The sequence below is a fragment of the Ambystoma mexicanum genome, chromosome 1p (genome assembly GCF_040938575.1).
Source record: "Ambystoma mexicanum isolate Mex_15411 chromosome 1p, UKY_AmexF1_1, whole genome shotgun sequence".
In the NCBI taxonomy this organism is placed as follows: Eukaryota; Metazoa; Chordata; class Amphibia; order Caudata; family Ambystomatidae; genus Ambystoma; species Ambystoma mexicanum.
The window spans coordinates 699,904,585-699,929,377 of NC_090921.1; the positions used below are offsets into that span (position 1 = coordinate 699,904,585).

The window sequence follows — 24,793 nt, forward strand, 5'->3', positions numbered from 1 at the left end:
CGTCAACTGGCCTTCCTCTGCCTGCGGACGTGGCTATCCGGGTCCGGGTTGAGCCTGTCCTGACTGGTGTGGCGTTGCGTCAACGGGCCATGCGAGGTGACCTGCAGTCTTTTCATGAGGAGACTGCACGTCATCTCGAATGGCTCGTTGACCATGGGACAGGTCACCCAGGCCGGATTCCTCCATATGATGGGGCTTGCTACGACCCCCTCCTCAACTGGACCCCCTACGCGCCAGTCGTCCTCCGTGCCATCTTCCCACCCATCAGTCACCTGGGTTCCCTGTGGAGCTGCCTCTGACGGTGCGGCCAGGCTGGTGGAGGAGGCATCCCTGCCACAGTCGGGAGTCGGACGTCCAGCAGGGGTGGCCACGTCAACGACTGCACCCCAGCCGGCGGAGGATGTGCAGGCAGCAGGAGGCAGTGCACGGGCAGAGGCACAGCAGCAGCAGCAACATGGTGGGAGCCATGAAGGCTCGGGGCCTTCAACATCGGAGGGGCAGGCATCGGCCGGAGGGCAGGAGGACCCAGGACAGAGAGTGTCTTCCGTGTGGCAGCGGTTGGGCCACGCCATAGATGCGGAGCGGCAGCGGGCGGAAGAGGCACGGCTCACAATGGTCAGTTAGTGTAGTTAGATAGGTTTCCTTTCTTTTGTTGGGATAATGGACCCTGGCTTCTTCCCATGTACATAGTTCACTGTTGGATTGTATTTTTTTTCACATTTTAACCATGGAGCAATGGCTTTCTTTTTTATTTCCCATTGGATTTTGTTTTGTGGACAGTGACTTTGGACACCATTACTTTGGAATTTTATTTTTGGTTTTGCTTTTTTTCACGGACATGCTTCTTTTAATTTTTGTACATTCACATTTCTGTTTCTTTATTTTCTATTTATGTTTCCTTTAATACATATTTTTTTTGGTGAACTTCAATGTGTGGTATCTCATTGGTTTCATGCATTTCATGATATGGGTTTTGAGATTCACTGACACCGATTGCGTGTATGTGAGGGAAATGTGTTTGTTTCGGAACATGCAATTGGTGTTCTGTGATGTAATTGCAAATTATGAGTGGGTGGATGCAATACTCGGGTGGGTGTTTTGCATTTGGAGGCTGACCATAGGGACCAGGGATCTAGATTGTGATGACATGTTGGCTGGGGAACATGAGTTGCACATGGGTGGGGGCCTGCTGGCAGGTGCCCCACAGTGTGGGGGGTGGGGGTGGTGGGAGACATGGGTGGGGGCCTGGTGGAGGGTGCCCCTGCACTGCCGGGGGGTGGGAGACATGGGTGGGGGCCTGGTGGATGGTGCCCCTGCACTGCTGGGGGGTAGGGGGTGGTAGACATGGGTGGGGGCCTGGTGGAGGCTGCCCCTGGTGGCTGGGGGGTGGGGGTGCTGGGCGACATGGGTGAGGGCCTGGTGGAGGCTGCCCCTGGTGGCTGGGGGGTGGGGTGCTGGGAGACATGGGTGGGGGCCTGGTGGTGGGTGCCCCTGCACTGCTGGGGGGTGGGGGTGGTGGGAGTCATGGGTGGGAGCCTGCTGGCAGGTGCCCCACAGTGCTGGGGGGTGGTGGGGAACATGAGTTGGACATGGGTGGGGGCCTGCTGGCAGGTGCCCCACAGTGCTGGGGGGTGGGGGTGGTGGGTGACATGGGTGGGGGCCTGGTGGAGGATGCCCCTGCACTGCTGGGGGGTGGGGGTGGTGGGAGACATGGGTGGGGGCCTGCTGGAGGCTGCCCCTGGTGGCTGGGGGTGCTGGGAGACATGGGTGGGGCCTGGTGGAGGCTGCCCCTGGTGGCTGGGGGGTGGGGGTGCTGGGAGACATGGGTGGGGGCCTGGTGGTGGGTGCCCCTGCACTGCTGGGGGGTGGGGGTGGTGGGGAACATGAGTTGGACATGGGTGTGGGCCTGCTGGCAGGTGCCCCACAGTGCTGGGGGGTGGGGTGGTGGGAGACATGGGTGGGGGCCTGGTGGCAGGTGCCCCACAGTGCTGGGGGGTGGGGGTGGTGGGGAACATGAGTTGGACATGGGTGTGGGCCTGCTGGCAGGTGCCCCACAGTGCTGGGGGGTGGGGGTGGTGGGGAACATGAGTTGGACATGGGTGGGGGCCTGCTGGCAGGTGCCCCACAGTGCTGGGGGTGGGGGTGGTGGGGAACATGAGTTGGACATGGGTGGGGGCCTGCTGGCAGGTGCCCCACAGTGCTGGGGGGTGGGGGTGGTGGGAGACATGGGTGGGGGCCTGGTGGAGGGTGCCCCTGCACTGCTGGGGGGTGGGGAACATGAGTTGGACATGGGTGTGGGCCTGCTGGCAGGTGCCCCACAGTGCTGGGGGGTGGGGGTGGTGGGAGACATGGGTGGGGGCCTGGTGGAGGCTGCCCCTGGTGGCTGGGGGGTGGAGGTGGTGGGAGACATGGGTGGGGGCCTGCCCCTGGTGGCTGGGGGGTGGGGGTGCTGGGAGACATGGGTGGGGGCCTGGTGGTGGGTGCCCCTGCAATGCTGGGGGTGGGGGTGGGGGGAGTCATGGGTGGGGGCCTGCTGGCAGGTGCCCCACAGTGCTGGGGAGTGGGGGTGGTGGGAGACATGGGTGGGGGCCTGGTGGAGGGTGCCCCTGCACTGCTGGGGGGGGGACATGGGTGGGGGCCTGGTGGAGGCTGCCCCTGGTGGCTGGTGGGAGACATGGGTGGGGGCCTGGTGGAGGCTGCCCCTGGTGGCTGGGGGGTGGCGGTGCTGGGAGACATGGGTGGGGGCCTGGTGGTGGGTGCCCCTGCACTGCTGGGGGGAGTCATGGGTGGGGGCCTGCTGGCAGGTGCCCCACAGTGCTGGGGGGTGGGGGTGGTAGAAGACATGGGTGGGGGCCTGGTGGAGGGTGCCCCTGCACTGCTGGGGGGTGGGGGTGGTGGGAGACATGGGTGGGAGACATGGGTGGGGGCCTGGTGGAGGCTGCCCCTGGTGGCTGGGGGGTGGGGGTGGTGGGAGACATGGGTGGGGGCCTGGTGGAGGCTGCCCCTGGTGGCTGGGGGGTGAGGAACATGAGTTGGACATGGGTGGGGGCCTGCTGGCAGGTGCCCCACAGTGCTGGGGGGTGGGGGTGGTGGGAGGCATGGGTGTGGGCCTGCTGGCAGGTGCCCCACAGTGCTGGGGGGTGGGGGTGGTGGGGAACATGAGTTGGACATGGGTGGGGGCCTGCTGGCAGGTGCCCCACAGTGCTGGGGGGTGGGGGTGGTGGGAGACATGGGTGGGGGCCTGGTGGAGGGTGCCCCTGCACTGCTGGGGGGTGGGGGGTGGTAGACATGGGTGGGGGCCTGGTGGAGGCTGCCCCTGGTGGCTGGGGGGTGGGGGTGCTGGGAGACATGGGTGGGGGCCTGGTGGAGGCTGCCCCTGGTGGCTGGCGGGTGGGGGTGGTGGGAGACATGGGTGGGGTCTGGTGGAGGCTGCCCCTGGTGGCTGGGGGGTGGGGGTGCTGGGAGACATGGGTGGGGGCCTGGTGGTGGGTGCCCCTGCACTGCTGGGGGTGGGGGTGGTGGGAGTCATGGGTGGGGGCCTGGTGGAGGCTGCCCCTGGTGGCTGGGGGGTGGGGGTGGTGGGAGACATGGGTGGGGGTTTGGTGGTGGGTGCCCCTGCACTGCTGGGGGGTGGGGGTGGTGGGAGTCATGGGTGGGGGCCTGCTGGCAGGTGCCCCACAGTGCTGGGGGGTGGGGGTGGTGGGAGACATGGGTGGGGGCCTGGTGGAGGCTGCCCCTGGTGGCTGGTGGGAGACATGGGTGGCGGCCTGGTGGAGGCTGCCCCTGGTGGCTGGGGGGTGGGGGTGCTGGGAGACATGGGTGGGGGCCTGCTGGCAGGTGCCCCACAGTGCTGGGGGGTGGGGGTGGTGGGGAACATGAGTTGGACATGGGTGTGGGCCTGCTGGCAGGTGCCCCACAGTGCTGGGGGGTGGGGGTGGTGGGGAACATGAGTTGGACATGGGTGGGGGCCTGCTGGCAGGTGCCCCACAATGCTGGGGGGTGGGGGTGGTGGGGAACATGAGTTGGACAAGGGGGGGGCCTGCTGGCAGGTGCCCCACAGTACTGGTGGGTGGGGGTGGTGGGAGACATGGGTGGAGGCCTGGTGGAGGGTGCCCCTGCACTGCTGGGGGGTGGGGGTGATGGGGAACCTGAGTTGGACAAGGGTGTGGGCCTGCTGGCAGGTGCCCCCACAGTGCTGGGGGTGTGGGGGTGGTGGGAGACATGAGTTGGACATGGGTGGGGGCCTGCTGGCAGGTGCCCCACAGTGCTGGAGGGTGGGGGTGGTGGGAGACATGGGTGGGGGCCTGGTGGAGGGTGCCCCACAGTGCTGGGGGGTGGGGGTGGTGGGAGACATGAGTTGGACATGGGTGGGGGCCTGCTGGCAGGTGCCCCACAGTGCTGGGGGGTGGGGGTGGTGGGAGACATGAGTTGGACATGGGTGGGGGCCTGCTGGCAGGTGCCCCACAGTGCTGGGGGGTGGGGGTGGTGGGAGACATGGTTGGGGGCCTGGTGGAGGGTGCCCCTGCACTGCTGGGGGGTGGGGGTGGTGGGAGACATGGGTGGGGGCCTGGTGGAGGCTGCCCCTGCACTGCTGGGGGGGTGGGGGACATGGGTGGGGGCCTGGTGGAGGGTGCCCCTGGTGGCTGGGGGTGCAGGGGGACATGCGTTGGTGGGCAGTAGTGCAAGTTGACATGTGGGTTGGCTGGGGGTCATGGCCATGGTGGATGGGGTGCCTGCAGGACATGTGCAGGGTAGGCCCCTGTGGTGTTAGCCACCTGCAGCGGCCGTGGAGGTTGTAGAGGGTACACCTGGGAGGACCCACATGTGCAATTCACGTGTGGTGCTCCCCGCGCACCCCTGTAATACATGTACCCTGATGGAATCGCGTGTGGAACTTCCAGCGCACCCCTGGAATATTCGTACCCTGCTGATGTCGCGTGTGAAACTTCCCCCGCACCACGAAATACACGTACCTGATGAATTTGCGTGTGGAACTTCCCGCGCACCCCTGAAATACACGTGCCCTGCTGATGTCGCGTGTGAAACTTCCCACGCACCCCGAAATACACGTACCATGATGAAATCGCGTGTGGAAATTCCCGCGCACCCCTGAAATACACGTACCCTGCTGCAATCGCGTGTGGCACTTCCCGCGCACCCCTGAGATACGCGTACCGTGCTCGCACGGGCCCAATCGCGTGTGGAAATTCCCGCGCACCCCTGAAATACACGTACCATGATGAAATTGCGTGTGGCACTTCCTGCGCACCCCTGAGATACGCGTACCCTGCGGAAATCGCATGTGGAACTTCCCGTGCACCCCTGAAATACGCGTACCCTGCTCGCACGGGGCCAATCGCGTGAGGTACTTTCCGCGCACCCCAGTAATACACGTAGCCCGCTTGCCGTGCTGGTACAGGGTTAGCGCAGCCCTTTGCGCTGGATTGGGTATATTGATGGCTTTTCCCTGCGCGAGAGGCGTTCTTGGGGGCGTAACCGGCGCTGCTGCAGGGTCACTGCGCCACTGTGCGCCACGGCTGGTTTTGGTGGCTGGAATCCATGAATACGCTGTGCGCGGAAATGGATTTTAGCGCACGCGGCTGGCGCAGGGATTCGCACGCGCACACCCCCAAATATACTGTAATTTGTCTAAATCTGTAACGTTCCCCACAGTGCCCAAAAACAAATATAGTCATATATCCACAGTTGCAGAAAATATGTTGAAATGTCATGTTCATTACACCAATATGTGAAGAATCCTCGAGACTATAGTTATAACCATATTGTTTTGATCCAGGTCAAATAAGCAATGTTGATTGAACTTCTAGACTCATTGGGAGTGTGTTCAGATAATATCTTGTAACAGCCTGAATAGTGTACCACCTTAGAACTTCTGTAGACACACCTCCACAAGCACAGGATGAGTGGAGGTGGAGGCAGGATCGATCTAGAATCCACCCCCATAGTAAAGTTCAGTTATTCCAGAATTTGGCAGTAGTTTTAATATCTCGACTGACTGCACTAGTCTGGAAATTCCTGAGTGCCAAGGTGCTGCAAGGTAGTGCAGTGTTCCCCCGCCAGTCCCGACCTCTGGCCGAGACAACAAAGATGTTGAAATCGGTCTAATCAGAGCTCGGAAGCCAGTACGGACCATGGCGGGGTGCAGTCAGGAACTGGGTCCACCTGCTCCGAAGACTATGGAGGCAGCCAGTAAAAACGGTGACTACAGCTACCTACTGGCTGCAGAGTTCGAAGTCGAGAGGCAATTATTTAATAACACCAAAGTGAATGTAATAAAGGCTGCACGGGAAAAATGTTTTCCTGTACTGTTTTCACCAAGAACTTTCCAAACTTCCTAACTTCCTGAAAAACAGAAGACCCATGCAACATCTTGTATTTGTCTCCTGAACTCATTCATCCAGCGCAGAGCAGTAGGCAAGGACATTATCAATCTCGGATGACCGATAATGTGTTGATCACAGTGCCGAAGTCCTGCCTCGTGACATTATGCAATAGCCTGTCTACGACCCCTACTGACTACTCCCTTCTCACTGTATTTGACGAGCGCTAAACAGTGTCAGAAAGCGCAAAAACTCACTCAGCAAACAATGGAGCGGTGCGTCCCTGATCCCTGATGACTGTCAGCCATGACCCCGCAAGCGGAATTCACAGGTAGCCCAGCCGAGACAGAAAGAAGTAAAGACATCCGGGAAATCAGAAATCCATTACCGGGTCAGCTGATCTGTGCAATGTGCGTTGTGCGTCAAAGGTCCTTTACTCTTAAGCAGCATCCTGCAACATGAAAACACAGACGCAGCCAAAATCCACTCGCAGCATTCTTCACACGAACAAAAGAACACTGTTCCAGCACCAAACAAAGTGGAACTCAAAATTAATCCATCACCGGAGTCAGATGGAATGTTCCAGGGTACGCGGGAGCCCAGCACAGTAGAAGAGGTTCCATTGTAATTTTCCAAATTTCATAAGCGTTAACTGCCAAGTACATTGGCGCCATTTATAAAGTGCATAAATGTATCAATGAATGGTGATAAAATACAATTATATAAAGCAAACTGAACGGGGGGGCATATGTAGAACTGAGAGACCATTTAATTAAGGGGAGCAGGCAAAGGGAGGTCCCTTTTATGTATTTCTAACCAGCTCAAGGCTTGTGCAGGGTCTGAAGTGTTCTTTTCACCACCCGGCAACATAATCGTAAAAATATTACTTTTGTTGAGAAAGGCCTTCAAGTTAAGTTGTTTAGCCAAGTCTTTTGCACTTCTAAATGATTTCCTCAGAAGTAGGATCTCTTTGGTAAATTCAGGATAGATAAAAACAGGTTTACCTTTGAAAGAGGCATTTCCTTTCAGTCTGGCAGCATTCATCAAACACTCCTTTGATCTTTGATTAAAAAAAGGATACAAGAATGTGTCTAGCCTTGGTCCCCATGTGTTTTCCAATTCTGTAGACGTTATCAATGTCACCCATTGTAATCAAGTTACAATTGAAACTCTCCTTAAACACTTGAATAATCAAGGAAGACAAATCTTCATTTCCAGCATAGTCCTCCACTCCAACCAATCTTATGTTTTTAGCCCTCATCCTCATTTCCATCTCCAAACGCTGTTCCTTTTCTTTCTGTAAATCAGACTTGAAGTTGTTATACGGCTGAAAGCTGCCCGCTATTTCAGTACTCATAGATAAAGATGACTTTTCCAAATCAGTCACTCTGCCATCAAGTTGGCCTGTTTTTAAGTTGAGCTCAGACAAAATCAGTTTGACATCACAAACATCTTGGGCCACCTGGAGAAGGATTTTATAAACATCCTGAATGCTTGGAGTATCATCTATTTGGGCAATCTGCTGGGGTTTCTTTGAAGCAGGGTTTTCAGCCTCTCCTGTCTTTTTCTTTGAATTCATAATAATTTCTTATAAATGTCTTCAGGGAGAGGTCCAGGAGCTGTTGAGCTAAGCTGCTACTCCATTGCCTGCCATTCTAGAATCAACATCGTTTTACTCCTTATCGTGATTGGGTTTATCTCAGTGATGAGGGTTTAAATGCTGGTCCCAAGAAGAATCATGTAGCTCCTGTCTTTCCCTCAGAGCACAGCGGCTGAAGTCCACAATCTCTCTGCAATACAGCTGGGATTCTTTGGAAACCACAGGGAGAAAAAGCGAGAGAACAAAAGGAGAAGGAGAACATGCGGGCGGATGGCTCAAGCACAACATGCTCACCTTGAAAACAGGGGGATGCCATGCGTCATGGGTTTGATACCTTGGTTGGGCTGACTTAACCCTTCATCCTAATGAGGTTGATAAGTAGAGTACAACAACTGGGTAATAAGAGTGGCAACAATTATTGCAGCTCTGTGAAGCTGAAGCAATTGGTCATATAGCGCTATACAACTCACCACATTAATATTATAATATGCACTTTTTTCAGGTATGGGCCTGTGAGGAAGAGGAGGGTTCTTAGGTAGTCTTATGAATGGAGTGACATGAGTATTAATCCAATCAGGATCTGCTGACACTCATGTAGGGTTTAGGCAAACACGTGACTGGAGAAATGCTTTAGAGGACGGAAACAGCAAGACAAAATATTTTGTAACCTAATAAACATCCAAAAGTCAATTTAAGTAGAGATACTCTAAAAAAGTTGTCTTTTTCAGTGAAAATTAAAAACAATTATTGCCATCCTTTGTCTATTGCCAGAATATATGCACCATGGGCAGTGTTCTGAAATACTGGTAGGGCTTGGGTAGTTGGTCCCATGTCAGGCATGGCTACTCCTGAATTGTGAGAGCTGTGGGCTGAGTCAGCCACATATGAAGATAACCTTACCCTGTAAAGTTTTTTGGGCTGGGCATAGTTGATAACATTCTAAGCTTGCCTGACTCGGAAAGTAAAGCAGGGATGGGACAGAGTCACTTACGCATTAGGCAGGTTTTCTTGTGAATTGTTGGTAGGGCTGGAATAGCCCCTCACATACAAGGCTCACCTTCCTCTAAAAAGTTGTTTGTGATTGTATAAAGTATGTCGGATGTTAGGAACCCGACAATGGATCCACGATATTGTTTATTTCAGTATGAATTTAAATAACTTGAATTTAAGAGTCAATTTCAGGGATCGAAATTAGGATTTGGTAAACCAGAATAAAATGTAGCTTCTTTGTATAATAGACAAATCAATATGCAGGACATATCTTTATGGAAAACAGACTTACGCACAACACAAAATGGACTTTCACATGCAGAAAATAAATAATCTTTTATTCTATATGCAAACACAAAGTGAATGTTACGATTAGTCACCTTCTAGCCGAACCATAATGCAGCTCTGTGTAATAAAATGATACATCAGAACAATGACAATGTACAGCAATGACAATAAGTAAGCAGGAGGGCTGTACTGTGCCCACTACAACCAGGTGCAACCCTGAAGCCGTTTACTATGTTTCAACACTGTCTCATATTGTGAAGGCAAAACCTGTGCGCTACCACACAAATTACCAACAATACAGGAAAACATCTCAATTGCACGTTTTTAGGCATTCATAGTGTGAGCAATAACCAAGGGACCGTAATCAAGGTTTTTGGTGTGCCAGACACCCACCCGACCCCCCTTCCAAATGAGGCACTAATGAATATTTTTCTGACTGGGGCAACACAAAAAACAGGTTTACAAGGAAGGCGATTTCTAATGAAGAACTCCAACATAGCACTCTGACACAGCAGGTATCAGTGATGCTGGAAAGAGCAAGGTTAACCCCATTGATTACGGTTATGAAAGTTTTCTCTTTTAGCAACTTTCCTTCCATATTCTATGGACCGCCAAACTTTTTTCTTTTTACACATTGTCCTTTTTCCAGTGAACTGATGCCTTCAGCCTCAATTCACTGGCCTTTTGTTCACTTGTTATGGGGAAACTGATTAGTCATTCAGACTGTCAGTACTGGTAAACTATGTTTCCAGGTTGTCTTTTTAAACATTATCTATTTTGGGTTACGTTTTCCTATTGTACAATGCATCTTCCAATGCAGTGCAATGGGGATACATTTCTATAACCCTAGCCTACACGCAAAGGATATTTTGGGTACTTTCAAATGTGCCTAAAGACAAGCTGGTGGAAGCAGTTACATTTCTACCATTTTTACTCTATTATTAATTAGCCTTCTTGCGTTTACTGCGTTTGGCTACTTACTGTGGGTAGTGTCCTAACATAGCCGTGCCACAAGGTTACTGCTTGTTCTTTGGCCATTTTGTTCTTTGGCCTTTTTCCTGCCTTATCAGGTCAAGAATTTCCTTTTATGGTCATGCACTTGCAGAGGTATGCCTTGCTTTCCGCGGGCCAGTGCCTGCCATGTACGTTGGGTCCCAGGAAGTGGGTTGGGATTGTCTGGTGCCAGTATGTCTGGTGTGCATGCATGAGTCAGACCCACAGTGGCCCCTGATTGGGCCACTGCTAGTGGCCATGTTTGGGGCAGATCTTTCCATTGGAAGCAGATTCTGATCACTTACCCGACTTTGGGATAAGAAGAGGAGTCCCGCAGCCATTCCATGAGATCTGAAGAGGAGCCAAGTATCCTGTGTAGCTGTACAGAAGATGGACGATCTATGGACAGATCCTGAAGAGGACTGGTGACCTAATCTTGCTGCAGTCCCGGTGAAGCAGTGTCTAGCTACTTATCTCAGAAGACCCTTGTTGGTGCTTTGACCCTCTGGACCAGTGGTAACAACCAGTCTCAACGTCTTCTCATGGCCTTGCAAGTAGGAGTCTTCGAAAGTGTCTGTGGGCCATCCAGTGGGCTGACCAACTCCAATTTGGGCTACTGCGGTAGAAGCCTTGCCGTTCCGTGTTTCGACGTAGAACTTCAGGAGTCTTCACCTTGTCCTGAAAGTAGCCTTCCTACAAAATCTCGGCATCCCAGCATCACCGGGTCCTGAGATAGAAGGCTTTCTTAAACTGCGACACCTGCTGTCGCTGTGCATCAGTGACCATTGCTGGAACCAGCATTCCTGCATCTGGTCGGTGCCTGCTGCATTATTCCAGTGGGAAGGGTTGCACACAGCTCCTAAACCCGACCACAACTTCTTTTGCACCCTCAGCTCCTGGACATCTGCGACCGGAACCAATGGCAGGAAATCCTACCACCAGCGACCCTCCTTTGACCTGGCAAGTCTGAGGAAAAATAAGAGTATGGGTGGTGAGTAGTAACGATAATGAATGGTGCACCCCTCTCCACCTTTTAAAGGTTTGTGAAAACACTTCAACAGCTAGATAAGCATTTTACTCACCAGTAAATTCCTTGGACAACCTTTAGGACCCATCTTCACATGCTCAGGAACCTTCCCATCTCTTCCCCCCCAACTCCAAAAACTCTTTGGAAACGTTGTGAACTTTGGGCACAAGGCCCCATTCAACTTAGGGTTGGACTTTATACGTTAGGGTTGCAATTCCTGTCGACTATTGGTGCTTTAACTAATTACATACTTTCCCTTTTAGACATTGTGGGGCTGAATGGATTATTTGGCACTGACTAACTGTGATTGTATATATGTTTCATATTATTAGTATTTGTGACATTTCCTGTTCTAAGTAATTTCCCTAGTGTGTTTTGGAGCCTATAATATAATATTTGTATAACTTATTGTCTAAGTATAATTCTTTTTTTTGCTTTGAAATTCTTTTATTGCCATTTCACATTATAACAATTATACACCTCCCTGGTAACCCAACTATCAACCCTTCCTCCCTTGCCATCCTCCCACTGTGCATACAGTGAGTCACAAACTGTAAAATAAACAAAAGTATAAATTCAGACAATTTCCACGCTTTCAATCAATTCCCAGAATGTGCAGGTTCTGCGGACAATAAACATTATAGCCTTTCTGCAAAATGTTCAACACCATATTCCAGTCATTAATAAAGTTGGAGTGATCCCCTTTAATAGAGTACGTTATCCACCCTAGAGCCACAAAGCTCCACACTTTAGAAAACCATTTGCCAACGTGAGGTGGTTAGTTTGACTTCCATTTTTGGGCGATCATCAAAAGAGCCGCTAATTGCAATATGACAAAAGCCTTCAATATATGTTTGGGACTATATCAGTGTTTGTCCTCCATCACCACCAGAAGACAGGATTTCACAGACTTGAGTTCTTGCAAGCCAAACGGTTGGACCATATATTTATTCACCTCTTTCCCAATACCGATCCAACTCAGGGCAGTCCCACCGGATATGTTTACAATCACTCGCCTTTTCACAATCTCTCCAACATTTGTCCACGATAGAGGGCTTCATTTTTCATACACGGACAGGTGTATAGTGCCATTGAACTATTAACTTGTACCACAATTCTCTGATCTGAATCGACATAGCAAGTTTCAGTATGCTGTCCACAATGGGTCCCATTCTTCTTCGGCACTCCACCCCCTCCCCCCACCCCCAATGTCAGGTGCCAGCGTTGTTGATACCCCAGTGGCTTAGAGGTTATGTCAACCATTCATTTATTTAAGTTATAAATAAAAGCTTTATTTCCAGGGCTAGAGGTCACATTTTTCAAACAACGTGAGCTTTCTTACTACCGCTTTCCTCAATGGTGGAGCAAGGATCCAATGTCTTACTTGTGTAGAGAAGGTCCTAGACACCCCCCGTCCCCCAAACTGAATACAGGTAACATGCCTGGCTGATCAATGGTTCCTTTATCGCAAAAATCTGAATTATAGTGCTTTTTTTAAGACAAAAAAGGTACATACAGTTGACATATATATTGGGGTCGGAATGCCCCACGCAGTGGAGGGTGTCTCAGGTATTATACACACATCATGAATATCGAAACTGTAGTCTGGGAACTGGATAGACAAAGAGTTATGTACAAAAGTAGATTGCTTTGTTGTTTGGTAGCATGGGCGAGTCTCTAGGCTAAGCAATTTCAGATGAATTTTAAGATGGATGCTAAATACAAAATGGTGTCTTGAAAGCAGGTGTCAGAAGGGCGGACTCATTTCGATCTGGAATATTCTTTGGCAGCAGTTCACTGTAGACAAATATATGTTGGTGGGGTATATTTTGAATTTCTTGGCAGGAAATGTAAACAGTGATGGATGATGAAAGCTACCAATTAGCTGCTTACTTGGCAACAAGTAAGCATGGTATCGCCTGCCAAGTGACTTTTGCAGGTCTCGAGGATCTGATAAGGGCTGCTCCTTGGTAGACATCTAAGGATTTATAATGAGTTCCGGCTGAGTCTCATGCAAGCATATTAGCCTATGTGTCAGTCCAATAATGCTTGCCAAAATTAAGCCATGTGGGCTTGGTGATTGACAAGCAAGCCAGCCAATTGGAGACTAGGAGGGCTTATATGTCAGTTAAGACAGCCAATAGGGAATGTATCCTGAATTTGCATGAAAACATGAGGTCATTGAAAAATGCCTATAAAAGCACAATGAGTTTGGGAGCTCAGTGCTGTCCTTTCTGGTGTATTGTGAACATGCATTAAAGATGGCTTTTGAAGCAACTGCCCGGGTGTCCGTCTCCCTGCTTATCCTGTCTCCATTGCCTGAGTCCATAGATGTCAAAGTTCAAGGAAGGCGCAGAGTCCTCCTGTTCACTTGGAAATATTGAAATCTACCGGTTTCCTGGAGACCCAACTTGTGCTTACATTAAATAAAAGAAATACGTTCCGATCCCTTAAACATACCTCTCTCATACAACCTGCCTGTTTTCCTCCTATAAATGCATTGGGTTCAAGACCTGGAGTGAATTGGGGATTATCAAAGAGGCGTCAAAGGAGAAGGATATGTTGTAAAGTGATATTTTTTTTTAACTGTAATATCCCAGACTTCCTTGACCAGATACGCAATTGTACCAGCATGCATATTCGTGGGTCGATCCTGTTTAGTAAGCCCACAGTTTATCCCCCAGGTGAGGGCCACCCAGAACTTACTCCATTTGAACGCATCTTTTCCCTGTACCCGCCGCACACCAATCATTTAGAACCCTAATTTGAGCTGCTTGATAGTATTTAAAAAAAATCAGGGAGACCCAGACCCCCCCTTATCTTTAGGAGCCATTAGGGTGCATAAAGCCAATCTTGGAGTTTTGTTATTCCATATAAATGCAGAGATTGCCTTAGGAAATTTCTGATAAAATATAGCGGGAACCCGCACAGGTAATGCTTGAAACCCATAAAACTTTAGGCAGTGTAACCTTTTTTACCAAATTAATTCTGCCCACCCAAGAAATAGCTAAGGGATCCCATTTTGATAGTTGTGTTTTAATACCTTTTAACATCGCGGGATAATTGGCTTCATATAACCCATCTATTGTGGAGATTATGGTCACCCAGAGACTTGATCACATCTTGTGCCCAACCAAATTGAGTGTGCAGCTGTAGAACCTGTACCATCCCTGTGAGTGAGGGACACATTTAAAATTTCTGATTTAGATTAATTTACTTTTAATCCTGTAAACCTCCCAAACGTCGCAAATTCTCTTGTCGCTGCTTGCAATGTTTTTAAAGGTTCTAAAGCCAGGAGAACCACATCGTCAGCGTATGCCATGATTTTAAGTGGAACTCCCCCAAAATCAATCCCCTGAATATCAGTCTGTCGGATTTATTAATAATCTCGCTGATGGTTATTTGTAGTCCGCCTTAATTTTATCATCAATAAACTAAGGACCGAACCCCATCTTTGCCATGGTGAAAAAGAGAAATGGCCATTCAACATGATTAAAGGCTTTTTCGGCATCTATAGATACGAGAACTGCCGGGATCTTTTTCTTTTCTATTTTTTCTAATATATGGCACGTTCTTCTAATATCATGAGTCTGCCACTGCGTAATAAAGCCAGTCTGATCAGTATTTACTAGTGAAGGGAACACTTCCACCAACCTATTGGCTAAGACCATAGTGTAGGCCTTCGCATCAAGATGCATCAGGGCAATGGGAGATAAGCTACTCTGGTCTTTACCTGGTTTGGGGAATAACACTATTTTCGCTTCTTCCATTGAGGGGTAAATGGTGCCCGAAGATGCAAATGCGTTATATAGCATATTCAATTTTGGAGCGAATACATTCCGGTGCGTTTTATAAAACAATACCAGATATCCATCGGGCCTGGTGATTTATTTAGTGAAGATCACGGATAACCCGGAGAACCTCCTCTTGAGTAATATCAAGTTCACATTGCTCGGCCGCCCCAGACGTCACTCGAGGATGAGTGACCATCTACAAATATCCCTGCTGTGAATGCGAATCCAGGACTTGCGACCGGTACAAATCTGAATAAAATGAAAGGAACTGTGTGAGAATTTGAGAGGTTTCTGTAATTATGTCGCCAGAAGGAAGCTGAATCCTCTGTATCATACAGGAAGCTATCCTCTGGCGGAGCTGACTAGCCATCAATCAATCTGGTTTGTTAGCTTTAATATAATATTTTTTGTTTCAGGAAGATCAGGGATTTTTCTGCTTTCTTTGTTTGATACAGATTAAGCCTACCCGCTGCAGCCCTATACGCCTTTTGTATAATCATGCCAGTATTGGTTTACATATTTTTCATCACCCCTCTAAGCTCCTCCTCTACTACCGTTTTAAGTGCCAATTTCTGTTCACATCTAATAGCCTCTTCGGCGATCAAGGCGTCCCGCAGAGTTGCCTTAAAGCCATCCCATATTACATTTAAGGTAGGCTCCCCAATTGGGTTTAGATAAAAAAAATACCCAATTTGTGTTGCAAATCTATCCCTAATCACTTGATCTTGTAACAGTTCCGACAGGAATCTCCATGCCCAGAGTGTCTGATTTTCCTTGGCGACCTTTAAAATCGATCACTATTGATGCGTGATCAGTTATTGTTATCACATTTATCATCATTTGAGTAATGTTACCCAGCAATGAAACAGAAGCCCAGGCATAACCTATGCGCGAAAAGGAGCGATGTAAATTTGAGTAAAAAGTATACCCCTTGTCAGTTCCCCTGAGTGCTACCCAAATATCAACTAAACAAAGTTGTTTGAACCTTTGTTTTAAGGTAGCGGAAGGAGAAGCTTGAACATAGCGTGTTCTGCTTCAATCTCAAGCAGGGTCCTGTGCTATGTTGAAGTCACCCAAAAGCAATATTTCCCCCCTCCATAAAGGATTCTAAATGCCCCAAAGTATATTTTGAGAAACTTTCATGGCCTGTGTTAGGGGTATATTGCCGCCACCATCTGTTTAGTAGAGCAAAGTTCCAAGATCACAAAGATATATATGCCCTCTTTATGAGTTTTAATGTGTAAAACATTGATTTGAGTTCCGGTCCTAATAGCTATGAGTACCTCAGCAACCTTCTCTTCCGCGATTGCCTGTAAAATGACGGAGTACTGATGGAGACGGAGTTTATGTCCATCTACTCTCTGAATATGGGTCTCTTGAAGTGCCACCAAATCCAGTTGGTGATGCCTCAAGAGACCTTCTAGTTTCCTGCGCTTGACTGGAGTATTGAGCCCCCTAATATTCAATGATAAAAGCTTGAATTAAGTAACACCCAATCCTACATCCATGGGGCTGCTAAATATACACATCCTTCCTCCAAAATACTTTACAATTACCGATGCACAGCGGTTGCCCCTTTCCTCGTCCTCCCAACTAAATTTCCCTTCCCCGCCCTTCAGTATCCCCCCTCCCTACATGTCCCCTGGAGTGAATCACAGTACCTACTGTATCCCGGGGTACAAACCACTGGCTGTGAGCCACCTACTATTCTCGCCAAGTGTGGGGTATCCTAACACCCCCATCTGTTACCTGAACAGATGAATTCCACAATTTCACGCTCCATACTTACTGTACTTAGGTTTGCCATCTCCATATCTCAACTGTGTCCATAACCATTTCCTTAAGACACCGTTATGTGGAAGGTTGTGATTTTGGACCTCCAAGACGGGCACACCAATCTTCCTTTTACGTTTCCTTGCATTTTCTTCTTCATTGATCCTGTGGGGACCACTCCCATGGTCTGGTCTCTGTAGTCTGTTTGGCGCTATGCTCCGATGTAGCTTCTGCCCCAACCGTGAATCCCGTAGCTGCCTCCTCTTCTATTTGAAGCAATGCAATCCCCGATTCTCTAGAGGATATTCTGTGTTGCTTGCCCTCCAGGGAGAAAAGCAATCCAAATGGAAAAGGCCACCTATACCGGATTCCGTGTGTCTGAAGAGTCTTCACCACCACTTGCATGTCTCTGCATTTTTGAAGAGTTATCAGTGAAAAATCCCGATAAAGTTGGATTTCTACCCCATTGAACGTTATCAGTGCCGCTGTTCTGGCTTCTCTTAAAATGTGCTCCTGTTGGGGGTACAGAGCACAAGCTGCCAATACATCCCGAGAGCAAGCTTTGGTCCCGTCCTGTGGACCCGATCCAACAGAATGTTGGTATAAATCACCCCGTTCGGGTCTACCACTAATTCAGTGAGGTTTCTGATTCAGATGTTTAAACGCTGTGACCTATTCTCTAGATCTTCACATTGTATTTCAAGATTATATGTAATCCTCGACAATTCTTCTAAAGCAACCTCATTTTGTTTACGATCCTCAGCAAGTTCCTGGATTGCATGCTCATTGGTAGCAACACGCTCCCCCAGAGACGAAATGTCTTCACCAAAGGCTGCAAGAGAATTCCTAATTTCAGAAGTGAACTCAATAAATTGTAACTGAAAAGAAGACTACATTTTTTCCTGAAAGTCTTGGAAGCTTTTGGCTAAATCTTTTTTAGAAGCTGCCATTTCAGGATCTTCGCTCTGCACTTTTGGAGGGCGCAGCAACTCAGGTAAAGCAGTGGAGACAGGTTTATCCAAGTCCCTCTCCCAAAAGTTTTCCAATGGATTGGACAGTTTTTGCTGAGGCTGCGTCTGCCCGACCGGGGTTTGTTTCTTCTTGCCTCTTGGCATGCGCATGAAGTCCTCGATCATTTGCTGGTTTCTGGATCCAACTACTATCAGATGCACCTCTTATTTGTGGAGGACAGAGGTCGGGTTCTGACATCGAAATGTATGCTCAAACGAACGTGCTGCACTGAGAGAAGATAGGGAGCTACTAAAGAGGAGATGCAAGACCGCAACAACCTCAGGCTCCCCCTGTGCTTCCATGTGATACCCCTTTGCTTATCAGCTGCAAGTAGGGACACTTGTTGCTGGTCTCCCTCGCAATATCACAGCTTCAGATTATTCTCTACTTTTTCTGGACGGGGTTCCCCATTGCAACACAGGATCCTCCATGAGCACAGTATCTCCCTATGACCCACTATGCAACCCCCTTTGCTTTGCTTTCTCCGTATCAGGGTAGCCACTACAGAATTAGCTCTTGTAATTGCGCCTCTCCCCACCAACCGACACTTCAGGCCTTGAGGGACTCAACGCTAAACAGCCGAAGACCCGGGCACACCACCTTGCCTGCGTGGCACCCGGGTAGTACGCTCTGCATCTTCGCCGCTGGGCCCCTCCGGACCTGCTATTTAGGCATAAACGCCCCAGTCACACCCAAGGTACTCGAGGGGGGTTGGGGGGATGACATCCAATGTTTAATAGTCCTAGCCTGAAGCCTTCACCGCAGATCCTCCGCGTGGACACCACGCCTCACGCTGAATCTGACCCAAATCCAGCGTCATCAAAGTGGGTCCCGACCAGACAGACTGCCTGACAGCATCAGAGGTTCGTGCAGCGTGTGCGACCGTCTGCATCTCAGTACTCAGCAAGACAAAACTTTATTGTTGACAGAGTGTTCGCACGCATGTCTTCAACATGCAGCGGCCATCTTGGAATGTGTCCAAGTATAATTCTTGATTGCATCACTGTGTGCACTCACTGTGGTCCCCGAACCCCATTTACCTCCCCTGAGATTTAGCCTTGGGCACTCTCCACGCTTGCTCCATGCCTCCTTCCATCTATTCCGGATAAAACACAAAACTCACCTTATCTTTCTCCCTCCCCCCGAATGATAACTGTCTATGTAGGACACTGTACTTACACTGTAACCTCGCCTTTAACTGTCTCACCTACTTTTTATGTAAGAATCAGCACCTAGATGCCCATGGGCTTTGTGCACTTATACAAATGCAATAAATAAATAAAATAAATACCTTGATTGGTTTGACTAAACCCCCAGACGTTTCTCCCTTTTCACTATAACTAGGGTGACCTCCAAAACTTTGTCCCCCTGGTCAGAGTGTAGAAATCCATTCTAACAATTACAAAGCCCCCAGCAGCCCCCTGGGGCTGCACCAGTTGTCTAACTGCAATACTGCACCTGCATTACCGGCCCTGTGTTGAACATGTTGATGGTGCAGTGTGGAATGGATAAGGGCCATTTACTGGACTAGGCGGTTCCTCCAGTCACATTGTGCAGCTACACATCAGCATTAGGGAACATTCTGAACAGCACTGTGTAAATTGAACAATAGAAAGAACACAAACAGAAACCTCGTAGCCAAACAAAAGCCTGTGTACTCAGCTCGGCAGAAAAAGTGAATTTTACAGCTGCATGTCAGCATTATGGCACAGTGTGAAGAAGAGCACTTTCTACATTGTACAAAAGAGAGAACACAAACAGAAGCATGTGTATTCACCTTGGACGAAAAAAGGAAGTGAACAAGCTCAGAGCGGTGCTGATCGGGCAACACTCCAGAGAACCTGTTCATAGAGTGGAAGTAGTATTCTGCAGAAAAGGATAAAGCTCCAATTTTAGGTGAAGTATTAATTAGAGCCCGCATGGACATGACACTTGCTAAGCCAGGAGAGGCGCCAGGGTAATCAAGAAAGGGGAGCGATTCACATAAGCGGAAACTTACCCGGTTCCTTGTTTTTTGAGGAAGGCTCCCAAGGTACTCTGCGGGCTGTGGAGAACAAAAATAATATTTTCAGTACCCCAGAGCCCACTGCCACAAGCATCAATACATCACTCGTCCCCATCAGTGCCCATTTGGGACATAATGTTAATAACCTTCTGTTAGGTAATACATCCCATGTTGCCCAGGTCAGAGATCCATGAACGTTTTGCGATTCTTCTGACTACTATTTCCCAATAAGCCCATGCTGGGGTAGTTTTCCTAAAGTCTACCCTCAGGAGAGACTCTAAAACTATCCCTTGGTGTAAAGGCCCCAACTCTTAGTAGAAGTGTGTACTACCCAAAGGTTTGTTAGAATGGCAGAGCAGCCAGACTATCTTATGAAGAGGGTTTGAGATTTAGATAAGTACAATGAACTTAGTAAATACATAGGCCCAAAGAAACTCACACACTTGTAGTTACAGTAAAAACGACATTTATTTTATATTCACAAGCCAATGTTATATTCAGCTAAGTAATGAAGATTGGCCAAGCTTACAGGTCAGGGTCGTCATGATTCTATGAAAGACACAGAGACGAGCATTATGCTTAACTTTTTTAATTCTGCTCATCAGCTGCTTTTCAAAGCAAACTTTTCAGATTTTTTATTTTTTTCCAAAATTAAACTAAAAACACTCAAGGGACTACAATTCCCTATAGGTCCATCGTTTACTCTTGCTTTATGTCCACCAATCCTGGCTCGGCTTCTGCTATGACCCACATCCTGTCTTGGTCCCTTCCTCTTTCTTTTGACAACAAACGCCCCACTCTTGTGAAAAGACAGCCAATACGGATATGAGGCAAGCATTATACTTGTTCAAAGCTACTTATAACTGTTGCAGCAATATTTGCCACAGGCTTAAAATAAAACCTTTTAAAAGAGGTATTCAAAGACCAGTCAGCAGACTTCAAAATTTCTTGGACACACTTGCAGTAAACGCTCTAGATGCCATCGCGTCTCTAGCTGAATGCGCACTAAACACTCTTAAATCAATGCCTGCTGATTGGATAATTTCTCTGACCCACCTAGCAATTGTCACTGAAGCCACTGCATGATAAGGCTTCCTACACGCTATTAGAAACTGGTTTACCCCTGCTGGCCTGACAGCAGCTACAGCCCTCTCATAGTCTTCGATGCATTGCGCTACGCAGAGTTTAGGGTTATCTAGAATATAAGGATAAGCCATTACTTTTGCAGCAGTCTTTGTGCGTTTGTCTATACTAAATGCTACTCCATCCGGAAAGAAGATTTTCCAGTCCAGTTCTAATGCTTTTACATCTGACACTCTTCTACAGTCTACTAAACATAGCCATATAGCCAACTTCCCTGACAACCTAGAGAGCAGCAATTGACTGTTTTCTGGTCAGCCGAGAAAAAATGTAAATACGTCTTTCACATTCCAGAGCACTGCATACCTGGGTGCCAGTGGTAACTGCAATTTTGCACCTCACAAGAGACGCACCATAGCTGGGTGCTCCCCTATTGGTGATCCGTCAACCTTCTCATGACCGGCTAATATGGCTGACCTGTAGACCCTGAGGGTCCTGAACGCGTGCCCATCTTGAGATAAGCCTTCTAGGAAATGGAGAACCTGCACTAAAGGTGCAGAAACTGAATGAAAACCTTGTTGGCTGCACCAGCTTTCCCATTTGCCCCATGCGGCGCTGTAGCTCCTAATCGTAGTCAGGGCCCTGAGTCTCTGATGAACTGAGCAGCGAAATTCCTGCCAATTCCCATCTCTGCCTGAAACCCTACACGCTATCAACAGTAGGCTCCCCGTGTCTACTTTGACAAACCTCAGGGTATTCTCCCAGGTAAACCTAAGGAAGCCCTTATTCAGGTCGCCAGGGGAGGGCTGGCGCTCTCAGATCCCAACTCTGGGGGTGGACGAGCAAGGTAGGATCACCTGGTGGGAGCCCAGGGTTGTGCTCGGGGGAATGCAGCAGTTGAAACGGGCTGTATCAACTCGACCTCCCTTCCATCCACTTCATTTTCGAGAATCCACCATCCGCGTGGCAGTCAGAAACCATCTTTCTCAGAATCCTTGTTTTCCTGTTCACTATCGGAATACTCACAATCATTCTTCTTCCCGTCCCTTTGATTATTTCCCGTACTACCAACCTGCTCAGGTAAAATACTACAGTTCCCACAATCCCCCTTGTTTATTTCATGATCCCCGCAAACCCTACCAATCCATCCCTTCGGATTGTCGCTTTCCAAAATCCCAGTCGAAAGTGACAAACAATTACTTATCCTCCAAAACACACACTTGTGAAATCACCTACCCGCTAGAACAAAGACTATAATTCCCCTTTCCAACACGAACATGGTTTTAACTCATTAAAGACAACAGACTTGTAATAAAACTGTTCACCTGACATGTCGCGACCCAAAACGTCAGGCAAAGTCAGGCAATTGACTTAAGTCACACACACTTAACGGCCCCTCCTTTTTCCCAGAGGGATAAAAGGTGGAGCAGGAGAGCACAGTACAAACAAGGCAGACCGCACGACGAGACAGCTATTCAGGTCCAGCAGTGCAAGAGAAGGAGAAAGGCAGTGAATATCGAGAGACACAACCTTGCCCTTTCCAATGAAGACCCGTGAAATCTCCGCAGAGCGAATCGTAAGAACAAGGACAATAGCCCAAGTGTGCTGCAACAGATGTCAAAGGTACATGGAGCGTGTTGACGCTGATAAGCTGGAGCGAGGGAAACTCCTGCTAGTGTGGTACCGGCCTTGACTCCAGTTACGAGGAAAGCCAAGCGGTTTATCACAGCCGGTGAGGCGAGGGGAGAGCCGATAAGAGCCGGGCTGTGGTGAATGAAAGACACAAAATGGCAAGTTGAACCAAGTTCAGAGAACTGTAAAAGTGTTATGGAGCGGCTGCGGAGCGCACCGGCACCATGTGGGTGCTAACTCTAGAGACTCTGGTCAATCCCGGTCTGAGTGAAACTACAAAAATCAGAAGGTCGTAGGAGTGCAGCCAAGGTAGATCAAAGTGGTCATACAGGAGGTCAAGCAAAGTCCCCATACAGTCGAAAGCCTTTGATCCAAGAACTGTGAGAAAGCAAGGGAAGTGAATCCCGCACACATTTGTGAAAGTGAAGTTGGCAAGAGTGTACCCGGAAGAGGGATGTTCACTGGAACTGTTTAAAAAGACATTGAGATTTGAGAAGGGGTCTGCGCCCGGAAGAGGGGAACCCAGGGGTGAGCCAGTATCTCCCTGAACAAGTGAACCCGAGGAAGGGCGGTTCACAGTGAACTGCTGAAAAGATTATACCAGAATGATAAAGGAAGATTGTTTAAAGCCATATTGAACCTGAATGAGAGAGTCCAACAGTCAAGAGGGATCTGAGCCCGAATGAGGGAGATCCAGGGGTGAATCCATCACCTGGGAAAAGCCATAGTGAATCCGGGAGAGGGAGGCTGAAAGCAAAAAAGGGTCTGCGTCCGGAGAAGGGGGACCAAAGGGTTGAATCCATCAGCTAAGAAATACGTAGATCAGAACTTTGTGTTTATTAGTTGTTTTGTTATTCTGAAACCTATCAGGCCCTTGGAACCAGGAGAGGCCCTGATATCAATAGAAACAGGGGTCAGCCCGGAAGAGAGGGACCTAGGGGATGAAGAACCCTCACCTCGAGTAAAACCAGGAAACTAACATTCATTTTGTTGAAGGAACTTTTGTTTTTGTTGTTTGAATACGTCAGGCCCTCGAAGGCAAGAGACTTTCAAGAGAAACAAGACTTGGCCATCGAGGCTCCTGATAAACTGGAACAGAACTGTAGATTCATGCCGGGGAAGCTCGAGTGTGCTGTGCTCCAAGATCCCACCTTACCCCGTGCACAAAACATGGGAATAGGAGAAGCAAGCTACCGCATCCGGACATATTATTTGTGAAGACTTCTTCCTTTTCTTGAAAAACTATCCCACACCCTTTTTGTATTAGTTGTAAGGGTTGGCAAAGGGTTTCTTAGTATAGGCCCTTTTTATTTGACACAATGCCACTAGGACCTCCTTATTTTCATTGACGCTTGCTTCCATCTTAGATTTAGGTTTAGTTTAGTCATTTTTCCACCCTGCAAACAAAACACCCTTGAACTGTGATCACTTGTGTTTGTCTTTACTGTTGCCACCATGAGTTCCTTACACTACTAATGGGTTAGTCTAGCCGGATGGGTTGCGAAGCAGATCCAGTCTGCGCAGAATCCTCCTTGGAAAATTTCAGGTAAGTTCCATTGCTACTGAAAACCATGGCTGGGACTTCCATAACGGTACTACTAGCACCACTTCTGCCTCTTCCCACCAAACTTTCGCTAAGAGACTGGTCAGCATGATGAATCAGGGAAAAGTGTACTGAACTGCACCCGACCAACTGTGGAGAAAAGCGTCTGCTCCCAGAGCATATGGATCCGGTCTCAAACTGAAAAACCTGGAACCCTGCACGAACAGATCGATGTTGAACAGACCCCGCTTCTCCTGCAGCTTTGTAAAGACTGGTGGATGCAACTGCCATTCGCTGGAATCTACCAGGTAACGTAAGCTTCAGGCTGCTACCACGTTCCATTCTCCTGGCAGGTACTCTGCCTCTCCAGACAGTGGTGCCAAAAGTACTTTGCCAAGATGGCCAACATCTTGGATTTTGTACCTCCTAGCTTGTTTATGTACCGGACTGCCGAGATGTTGTCCATCCTGAGCAGAATGCAAAAGTGTCCCTGTCAAACGTCCGTACTGTGAAGGAGCCCGCCAGCAATTCTAGACAATTTATGTGCAATTTGAGCTCTTATGTTTTCTTCTGGTTTCCATTTCTCTCCATCTGGCGCCCCAACCGACCCTGCTGGCATCTGATTCCATCACTAGCTCTGGAACATCGCCGAAGAAAGCCTGGCCATTCCATGCTTCCATGTTTTTCAACCACCAAATTAGCTCTGACTTTGCTTC

At 49.0% G+C, this 24,793-nt stretch overlaps 1 protein-coding gene across 3 annotated transcripts in view; it reads right to left on the reverse strand.

The window, feature by feature from the left end:
• Positions 1 to 24,793, reverse strand: part of MSTO1 (misato mitochondrial distribution and morphology regulator 1) — a 1,020,943-nt gene that overhangs the window by 544,244 nt on the left and 451,906 nt on the right. For all 3 annotated transcript variants that reach the window (XM_069649984.1, XM_069649995.1, XM_069649989.1), the window contains exon 6: positions 19,817 to 19,861. In XM_069649984.1, coding sequence (XP_069506085.1) covers positions 19,817 to 19,861 — 45 coding nt within the window. The remainder of the gene's footprint in view (positions 1 to 19,816; positions 19,862 to 24,793) is intronic.